This window comes from Monopterus albus, unplaced genomic scaffold, assembly GCF_001952655.1.
Source record: "Monopterus albus unplaced genomic scaffold, M_albus_1.0 scaffold18.1, whole genome shotgun sequence".
Taxonomy (NCBI): Eukaryota; Metazoa; Chordata; class Actinopteri; order Synbranchiformes; family Synbranchidae; genus Monopterus; species Monopterus albus.
The window spans coordinates 6,951,324-6,962,221 of record NW_018127898.1 but is presented as its reverse complement, the minus strand read 5'-3'; the positions used below and the strand labels follow the sequence as shown (position 1 = coordinate 6,962,221).

General features: G+C 41.7%; 1 protein-coding gene across 2 annotated transcripts in view; it reads left to right on the top strand.

Moving 5' to 3' along the window:
- The window catches only part of LOC109956073 (cadherin-4-like), a 211,079-nt gene that overhangs the window by 1,167 nt on the left and 199,014 nt on the right, over positions 1 to 10,898 (top strand). For both annotated transcript variants that reach the window (XM_020592916.1, XM_020592914.1), the window contains exon 2: positions 479 to 590. In XM_020592916.1, the coding sequence (XP_020448572.1) occupies positions 479 to 590 (112 nt within the window). The remainder of the gene's footprint in view (positions 1 to 478; positions 591 to 10,898) is intronic.

Sequence of the window (10,898 nt, the reverse complement as noted above, 5' to 3'; positions counted from 1 at the left end):
TGTGTGTGTGTGTGTGTGTGTGTGTGTGTGTGTGTCTTGCTCACACCCTTCAGCATAAACTATATACTGAACATGTAGGTTAAACATTTCCTGCTAGCCACAGTCAGCATCTTAATGATGGTTATTATTATTGTCATCATCACTTGTGTTATAATTCCGCCATAATCAGCTTGTGATGATAATGTCATTGCCTGTCATGGTGATGATGACCATCATTAAAATGATCAATTTCTTGGCTCATATGAGACTTATCTTTCACTGCAGTTATTCTGATCAGTTGTCTTCAGCCCCAGATGTGGATTTCTACACAGATGGTCCTATAGTGCAACATGCTGTAATCTGAAGCAAATCACTCACTGCAGCCAGAGAGGCTGTGAGGTTCAGTATCAGTCTGAAAAGACTGCGAGATCAGCTTGTGACCCCGTGGCTGCGAGTCAATTTGCCAGTGCTTAACAGGCTGTCTTGTTTTGCTCCTCAGGGGAGTAAGGCAGGCCAGCCCCTCAAACCCCCATGCAGACCAGGCTTCTCCCAGAACTTCTACACAGTGATTGTCTCGAGAGACGTACTGCATGGCCAGAAAATCCTCAAAGGTGAGTCTGCCTCTGCTGGATCTCATTTATTGACTGATGATATTTTCTCTTTTCTGCCTAGATGTGCCCCCAACCTCATACTGTGATTGAGTAAGTGTGCGCATCTACGTGTGTGTGTGTGTGGCTTGTGACTCCCCATCATTCCTAAAGAAAGACACAACTCTCTCTGGTTGCTGCTATGCAATATAAGCGGCTCATTTTTGACATGCATATATTTAAGCAAAGGATCCAGCTGTGATGGAGCTTGGGTTAAAAATCTCTAAACATGATGTGACAGCAGGTGTATGATGCATTCTGTTCGAGAGCTGTCATTTGATATGGAGTTTACTGATGAATGAGCACTTAAATTACATTGATTGCATTAAAAAATACATTCCTCCTTTCTGATTGACTGAGCAGCAGGCTGCCAGAGCAGTTTAAACAGCCTGTTCCCTACTCTGCATATTTGCAGCTGGAAGCCCAAAACTTTTATTTTATTCCCAGTGTTCATTGTAATACATTTTCCAGTCCTTTTATTCTTTCTGTTTTTCAGAGGAATTCAATTATGTTTTTGTTCGCTCCATTTCTTTTCAGTGCAGGCAGTGTACTGAATCTACTGCGAGGTTCATCTCCTGCCATGTGAAATTATGCTGTAGTATCTTCAGCATGTTTCGTCTATTTACTGGCAAATCTTTGTCATAATGGAAAAAATCCCTTTCAGCCACATCCCACTGTCCCAATTTGCATAATAGACAGATAAACAAAACCTCTGACATGCATTGGATGTGCCTATACATAACATAAACCATGTTGTATCCAAATCCTTGAACTCCTAGATTCACAGCATTTTCGCCATATTTCAGATATTTGTCTAGTGCTACGTGAAATGCTATCTGTTAGGAGGTATTGGCGTTCTCATTGTAACAGCTGTTTGAGCGGTTTCTGGATGTGAGCAAAACAACAGAGTTATTCTGGACGTTGTTATTTAGGAAGCTGACAAGGACGGTGCAACCAGTCAGTGCGGAGCAAGTGTGTGCCTGAAGGGGCAAGGGGTTCAAGGTTTCTGCCTGTTTGGAAATGGGCTGAAGCATCCTTAATGACCTCCTCTGTGTTTGTGTGTTATATGCACATGTGTCTCGGGGGGGGGGATGTCCGTGCACACACACGTCCTGGTGTGCATATTAGCTGCTAACACTTCAAAAAAGGTTTCAGCAAAGTTGAAGTGCATCAAATTGAGTTAGCTTATGTGCTACATCAGCTCCAGCTTTGATCCTGTATTATCTTTGTTCCCAGTTTGTCTCTTTCATTTTGTCCATCTCTGTGTTTGCTCTTTGTGAAAATCAATCTGAGAGCCATGCTATTCTCCCAACTGGCCACTCAAAGGAGTATGGGCTGCAGCAGCATAAGTCCTCATGCAATGATTAATGTGCAATGACAAGCCTTACTAAAAGTGTGTTTTCTATACACAAAGTAGGAGGAAGCCTTTCATGCTATCGCTACAATGTATGTAACCTGAAACTGTCACTTTACAGGAAAAAGAATGGCTCAGGGATGAGTTGAGGGAGGTTCGTGGATGCTGTTGTTTCCTTGGAGAAATGGGCAGTGAGCGATGGGGGGACAGAGCAAAGAGCTGTGGCCCAGAAGGTGCAATGTGAACCAGGTTTCTGTTTCCACTATAGACTGAGAATCAAGTTGAAATGATACATCATTTGCTAAGACATGGCTCTTTAACTTTGCTTCTTCTCTGTAGTTTCTGCTGTAGCTAAAGTGAAGTATCTGGTCAAGACTGGAAAGGTCATTTTTGAATGGTAATGCATCATTCAGTGCCCCCTTTAGTCTTTTTTCACTGGCTTCTTGGGTTAAAAAGGCTGTTATGGCTTTGCAGTTGACCTAACTCACAAATCTCTGCGCCGCTGCTAAGTTGTGCTGAATAAATCATCCCATGCTCCCATGAGAGCTGGGTCAGGATCGGAGTCGTGGTCCGTACAGATTCCGGGTGCGGTCAGATAAGCCATGAAAAGAAATATTCCAGAGACTGCACATTGCTTTGTAAACCATCACCTTGCTCCGAGTGCTGGAACAGACACCTAGGAGCATGGACAAGGGGATGTGGCCTCAGCACAAAAGAAATTGATTTGAAAGACAATTCAGTCAGGGACGTGTCTCTTTAACTGACTGTCATTGCATATTTGAAAGGGCAGCGGTGATGAGTTTCACTCTTTGCCCCTCGCTGGTCCTCAAAGACCGAGAATAACACAGCTCTGTGTGATTTAGACCAAAATCAAATATGCACTCAGACAAGCTTCTGCATATTTTGCTTTATGTTGCTAAGATTTTGTGACATAGCAAATGAATTTAGAGAATTGTAGAAACCTTGATTTTGGAGAAAGATTGTTTGCAGTTCAATTGAGGCTTTTAGAGATGCAGTAGAGGAACACTTTGCGAGGACAAATGAGGTCAAATAAAAACACTGATAACTTAATGTTTTGTTGCAGACAGACAAGATGTCTTCTCCTTAACCAGGTGTACACAATCTGTGTTTTGTCTCATCTTCCACACAGAATGGGCTTGTTTCATTTTCAGTCCTTATGCTGTTTTTTTTTTTAATCACAAGAGATGAACCTGCTCTATGAGAAAATAATCCACTATTGGGTGTCTCTTCCTTTTGCCTTTATCCCAGGGCTTTTAATTTAAAATTGAGTCTTTCTAGTGCAGTTAATTTATAGCTGCTGCAGTGCATGCAGGGAAAATTTACACACACTGTACTTTAATGTAAAAGATGAATTTAAAGAGGATCTTACCTCCATCCGTTATACGCTTCCTGCATGGATTTCCTATTGTTTCATTCTGCCTCTAAAAGTTACACATCCAAAATGACTTGTCTTGTGACCCCAATTAGACTACAGCAGGAAAATCTGGCAAGGAGCCATATCTGCTTCGAAGCAGCCAGCCCAACATTCAGTGTGCAGTGAAGAACTTCTGACTCCTAACCTACTATCCAAAGTGACAGGGCTTTCATAAGTACGTCCAGACCCCAAACTGAGGAGAGGGTGGGATTACATTTCCAGGCATTTGATAAGCGGGATGCCATTTTCCTTCTGACTCACAAACGTCTCTCTTGTCCTCCGGAGAGTCTTTCATCTCTGCAGCCAGGACCTGCAGTCTGTGGTGAGCTGATAGAATACAGGTACAGAAGATGAGCCACATCATTTTTCTTTATCTCGCCTGCCTTCTTAACAAACCAAGCTATGCTTCTATATCCCTCAAACTCCTTCCAACATGACACACATGCTGAGCCAATTCCATCAGGAAAGCCACCCAAGATATAGTACATGCCACAGCATAATGCTTTTCATCCTGTTTTGTAGTCATTTACTTGGTGTAGGTAGTAAATAAAAAGGGGCTTCTGATAGATGGGAAATAGGCTGTTGGCTGAAATATTATTGGCTCTTGTCAGGACTTCCATGTGTATTTTATTGGTTCTAGTGCAGTGATCTCCACTGAGCTCCTCTCACTCTGTACTGGCTTTAGCTTTACCGTTCTGATAGCTGGTCACAGGGTCATGGCAGCTACTCTCATGGAGTTTTATTACAACACAGTTAGTTTCATTGCGTTCTCATGTGCCGCTCTTTGAGGGCATGATCCACCTCCTTGCATTTAGATGGTGAGCAGCTGTCAGAGCAAACCCGAGTCCTGAGACTGCTGCTGCTTTTTAAAAAGCGCTGAGCACGCCGTCTGTTTGCACTCTTCCGGGTCAGATTATGCTGTAGATCAACATTTCCTGACAAAATAGGAGTGAGCTAATTGTACCCTGAATTCTGACCTTCAAACGGAGCAAACCACAATGTTATCAGACCCACTCACAGAAGGAATCTGAGGGAGCTGGTGGCCGTGGGTTAAATCGTAGAGTGATTATAAGGAAAAAAGGAGAAACTTGGCACTTTTGATGGTGTTAGCCAAAAAAGGGAGTCCTTGGCAAGGGATTAGGGGATAAAAAGAGGCCTGTGTTGCATGAAAAACTATGGACTTACTACTGTATATGAGAAGTTAAGACAAGGGCAAATTTAAAAAAATATTCTTGGACCAAGTCTAAAGTAGTGTTTCTCTCTAATGTCTTAAAAATGCTGTTCATCTCTTCTCTCTTTGCCAAAGAAAGTGGCAGATAGCAGCTGAAAGAAACACCGCATCTACCATTAATGACCTTGTGAATACTATTTGCATTTCTTATCAAACCTTTTTTTTAATTGACCGCCCTCCCTCACAATCAACGTGTATTAGTGCTTTGCATCTCAGTGCACTTCAGCGATCGGTGGCCTTGATTAAGACTGTATTGACGTTTTTGTTGCAGTGCTGAAATGAATAATTTTCCACTGAGACCTCTGCTTTACCTTTTAGGTGTAAGTGAAACCCACAATCTCCTAGTGCACTACAAAGGGTTTTTTGCCCCCCCCCCCCTCCTCTAGGCTCACAGGATTTTCAGGCATGTGAACACAAATCAGGCTATTTAAGTGGTGTTTCTTCAGCTCAACTAATTCACTTGATTGTTCCTGCTCATTTGTAGATTTTCAGGCATGTGAACACAAATCAGGCTATTTAAGTGGTGTTTCTTCAGCTCAACTAATTCACTTGATTGTTCCTGCTCATTTGTAACGTCATGACAATCTGCACTTCAGTGGATAAGTAATGATTATTGCAGTTTATATTTATAGAAAAGATACAGTGGTTGAACTACAGTAACCGTGCACAAGAAACTGCAAAGAAAAGTAAGAGCACAGTGTAAACCCCACCTGACTGAAATAACGTGGAAAAGCTCAGTTTTTCACTTGTACATATCCATTATCACCCGACTGAAATTGATGACTATCAACCTTTCTTTTAGCAAGAAATAAAATACATTGGGAAATAAAAAGCAAGAATTTGCATACTGTAGAATGCAGCTATGTTTCTCTCGTCTATCTACAGTACCTACAAGGATGTTTCTGTAGCTGAACTGTGTCAAGCCCAGCCTTAAGGTTTAGAGCCTCATGTGCCAGTGTCAGATTGGGTTCTCTGTCACAGGAGAGGCTTCAACATGGCCTCCAGATCCATTCAGCCCTCCTCCCGGACATTCAAGAGGTGATTTGGAGACCGAGAGTAGGAAGAGTTTTTTTTTTACATCCATCAAATGCTAATTTTACAGTACTTGTTTACTGAGTGATGAGCGGTGAGAATCCCCACCTACCCTCTGGCTCAGCTGTACCTACTTGTTTTCCTCTCCACCCCTACACCCTCTTCATTCCTGAGTGAGGGGCTCAAAGTGACATAAACTGTAGCTTCTCATTTTATTGATGAAGTACAGCCAAGTGGTTTGACCTTGTGCTGCCACTTGGCCTCGCATGTTCTCCAACACTCATATCCTCAGTCGGCAGCACAGGAGGAGATGAAAAACATGGCCCGTCAGAATGATTTACGTTTGGCTTGACTCAACGCATAGATCCTTCTAAGCTGCTGCTAAACGCATCTCCAGAGGGCCACTCTGCAGTGCAGTGTACCGCCATTTCTGAAGCCACGGGGCTTTTGCTGTTGCTGTCGCCCTAATTAAAAGGCTGCACTGTCAAGATGCCTTTGTTCTACAAATTCTAATATCAGAACGGTCCCTTGCTGAAGAAGCGCCTGTGCTCTACTTTGTCCTTTGGATTAATTCAGCCTGGAATCTATGTTTGTTCAGGGCGCCTGCGCGCTCTTGTTTGTACCATATTCTCTTGTTCATTTTTACTTAATGCATAAACACACAGTGATTTATTTAAATATAAACAGTATATTTTGTGTATTTGCATGCTGGTATGTGTTTGTAGGCATCGCTCCATCCAGAGGGCGATTATCTTAAATGGCGAAATTAAAGGATTACAAACCGCTCAGTAATCCAGCTGTCAATCTCACGGCTCATTAGTACTGTAAGCGAAGGAGAGGGATGAGGGAGTGACAGTAGCACACAGAGAGAGAGAGATACCTGTTTCAAGTGGTAAAGATGGAAACTTGTCAATCAAACAGAAGGGAATGCTTTCTGAATTTCCATATTGGTTAACTGATTGTTTAATATTTCTCAAAATTTCAGCTTGAAATGAGATTATTTGCACTCTTGATTGTAAATCAGCTCCAAGTTCACAGTCTGGCTGTTAGAGAGACGTTGACACACTACTCAGCTGTTACGGTGTGTACATTATAAACTGCATTATGAAATGCACTGGAGCATGGCTCTGTACATTGGAATCCATCTTAAGGATTCACATTGTTACTAGTAGACAGTTTATCTGCTGAGTGCTAGCAGAGTTTATCTGGGACTTGTTTTACAGTTGGAGCTATTCACAGTTTTAAATAGCAAATGCATGAGTGCAACTACAGTGACATATGCAGCAACGTATAAACTGTGTCTGCTTCAGTTTAGCCTTGGTTTTGAAAGATATACTGTGGCTCTGCCATTTGTCACCTGGCTCTGAGGCACATAAAAGAAACAGTTTGGGAAACGATTGCACCATAAAAGAAAATAGAAACACAAATCCTGTCTCCATCATGGAAAAAAAGAGGAAATTGTATTTCCTATGGCTGTGATGCTTTGTGGATTTGAGTGTATCAATTTGCTGTCTATTTTGATGTAAAAAGAGGGCTTCATGCACGCTTATTCGCTCATGCGCAGTGACCTGTGGAAGCCCACTGCTGGGAGCTGTTTTTTCAGCAGCTTATTTGTTTAATTTGAGTTTAATTTCAGTAACATTTGTGGTACCTGATACCAGAAACTTGAGCATCGACTAGCTTGATTTGTCAGCAAACACTGCTGTTGCTACAACAGAGTGAATCTGACTGTACTTTCTGTGGGCAGACTGGAAGAGTTCATTCTGTCCAGGATTCAGATGGCTGGTTTGGAAATCACAATACTGAACCACACTCCATCCTGTTGTGGTGCAGATTTGTCTGCGGGTGGCCGACAAATCTGTAAATATGCTTTGCTGACCAGAATAAACAGAAGGTATTCTGCTGTAGAATTGTAATACAACTTGATCTATTCTGTTTCCTGTTCTCTCTCTCTTTCATCACCGGCTTTAATGTCAGTAAAGAAGTTTGTGTTTTTATGCTTTTATTGCTTACTTTGCTTTCTTTTCACGAACACATCATTTCCTGTCTGTCCTGTTTCTCTTTCACACAACCTGAGGGACCTCATCATGCTGTCACTGACTCCCTTATGAATCCATTTCCTCCAGAACTAAGACACCAAACAAAGCATGTCTTACTTGTCTGATTTATATTTAGAGCTGCACTCTGACAAGAGCGGGTCACATACAGTACACAGACACACACAGACACACTTTAACACTTTCTGCGGAGGTTAATTCATTGTAGCAAGAGGCCCCTGTAGGTATCTGCACAAATGTTAAATGTGTCATTAAACTATTAGCTTTCATCTCCAGATAGTCTTTTTTAACATTATAATAACCCACCTGCAGACCTGTAAATTTCTAACCCCTGCTGGAGAACATGCACATAGGTACACTGTCAGGAAAAAGATTAATTTCTGAATCTGTCTGTGCCTTTTGTGCTGCTTACTCACTTTTTGACATATATATGCATTATATGTATAGAGGCACACTGCAAATACCCATGAGACGATTATAGCCATTGGCTAGCAGCAGTCAGAAATCCACATGAAACATCATTACCATGCTAAAGATATCCCAGTCACATACTCCGACATGTCTTTTGTTGTTGCTGCGTAACAGGATAGTTTTCAAAATATGCTTAAGCTTGACATTTGGTATTTTAGTTTCGTATTTAGTGAGAGCCTGGTCACATGTACAAGTACAGAGGAAGGTTTCTGAACTCATTTTTGGGGGGAATATGGGGCATCAGTAGAGCCCTTCCTTTCGCTGGCATTGTGCAAAGCAGAGGCGCAGGCTGGTAGCATCGATCAGAGCTTCAGAAGAATCAGTCTTCCTCTCCTGCTCTGTCTCTGTGTGTGCGTCTCTTCTTCTCTCCTTCTCTTTCTCTTGTCTCTTTTCCCTCTGTAGCCTCATATAGGTTTTCAGATAAAAATAATAGCTCTGAGAGCCAACAGAGTAGAGAGACATAGAGTAGGGGTGTGGTGTTGGTGACAGTGTTGCACCACAACTCAGCAGTAAGACAATAAGAGGCAGTCAGACTAACTGTGGCCTCTGGGAATAGAAGCCTTCTTATTGCCATAAACAGCAATTTAGCCTGGGTAAAAGGAAAAAACGGATGCTGCCATATTACTGTGTCATCATGATTACAGCCACGGGGCTGTGGCAAAGTGAATGATGGTTGTTCCATCCGGGAGGCACCTATTTAAATGCAGCGTCAAAATTATAGCTCTGTAAACCAATCTAACATCAAGGCTAATCCAAATGATGACACGTCAGCGATGCCACAAATCAGTGAAAGATGTTAAACTCCAGTTCTGTAGTTTGGTGCTCATTTATTGCTGTGCCAGAGAGATTGTTATGCGGATGGAATCTGCATACAGTCGCTCATGTCTGTGCTTAAGCATGTAGCCTTTTGATTTGCGGTCCACAGGCTGCTGGCTGAACATGCTGTAGTCATCTCTATTCTGCATGTTTGCATTCTAACCAGAGGACATGGAAAGCTGTGAACACTTCTCTAAAGCATCATTATGAAGCTGAGTGTTAAACGCCCTGGCGGAATATGCTCTGCCGCCCTGCAGGGCCATGGGCTGACTGCACATAATTCTCACCTGTCATGAATAAACACCCGCCATCCACAGATATCTGGTGAGTTTCCTCATCGCATGTGTTGATTCACAGCTTGATTTGCATTTCTGTTATGCTTTTCTTAGATTTTATTAAACTATTGAAATACCACATGATGCTTTGACCATAGCAAAGGTCCTGCCTGTTATTTTTATCTGGTAGCTTTTCATGCTCGGGTCAAGTTCAGGGCCTACAGAGCTCATTATTGTAGAGCTAGTGCGGATGTTGGCAACAATACAAGCCTGCCTTCCACTTTCTGGCCCTGCAGCATGTTAGATGAAATACTAGGAGGAATTGGAAGAAGGTCTGACCATCATTGCAGTCACACGTGTGATCAACACAGCATGCTGCAAAACAATTTACTCTGAACCGTCTACTTATATGTGTGAGGTTGAGTCATTGTAAGGATGTTGAAGTACAACTCGCAGGTTAGCAACCCCAGTCAATGTATAGGAAACTAGGTCAAAAGAAATCTAAAAATGTATGTATACATTATAGTAACATTTTGAGAGGCTTTTGTCAAGGAGGTAAGGCCCACCCAAAAAAAAGAGAAATTTGAAGAAACATAAAAGTTTAACAACATGAAATATGGGTTAGTGTCAGTAGCATGCCATGCTGTTTTTGACAGTGAAAAGGATGAAAATGTATATTCATATATTCATATGCCTACAACAAGGCACAGTTGTATAATTGTGAAGTGGTTTGGATATGTTAACATCTCTTTAAGGACATTTTTATTTCGACATTTTCCCATCTTCTGCACTCAGTACTCCACCAGTTGAAGGCCTCTCTGCCCTTTGGTTATGGAGATTGAGTTTGCATGTGTGATGAAGCCACTTGTTAAATCACCTGCATAATTTATCTAAGAGATTCCGCACTCTGGCTCTTTCACATTTATTTTCACCAAATTTTTTATCACACAAGGTAAAGTGAAAGCTGCCATTTTAAATGGAAAGTAATTTTCAAAAAGGAAAAGTTTCATCAATTTTATTAAGATTCTGCTTCAGGATTTACATCAGTTGTGGTAACATTAATGTAGTCAATGCAATCATAATTCACAGGGTGCATTTGTCATTCAGATTAAATCAGATCTTAGTATTCATTTGTCAGCTGCCAACTGTGGGGAAAATGCACAACAATCACTAACTTTGCTTTGTTAAGCATTAACAGAGACTGATAGCAGTGCCAGAATGTGAGCTGGACCACAAAAAATACTGATGCTGTTTTCACAACATTTTCTTAAAGGTAGAATTGTTGATTCTTTGAAGTTCCTTTTCTTGAATTGCTCTTTTCATCCCGATGGCAATGAATACATGAAATGCACTGACAACATAAAGAAAAACCCTGACCAATAATTTTACTTGGCATGAGCAAAACCATTGAATGACCCACCTGTCTGTCAACCTACTTCCTATGCTATGCATGAGCCAAGAGTTCCCCACAAGGTGTTGCTGTTGCAGGCAGATGTGTTACCCCTCTGTTTTACAGCTAAAGCTCGCAAGCTATGGCAGAGAAGGTACCTCCATGTCTGGGTATGTCTACCCATTTTTGAGAACCAGAATTAACATTGGTG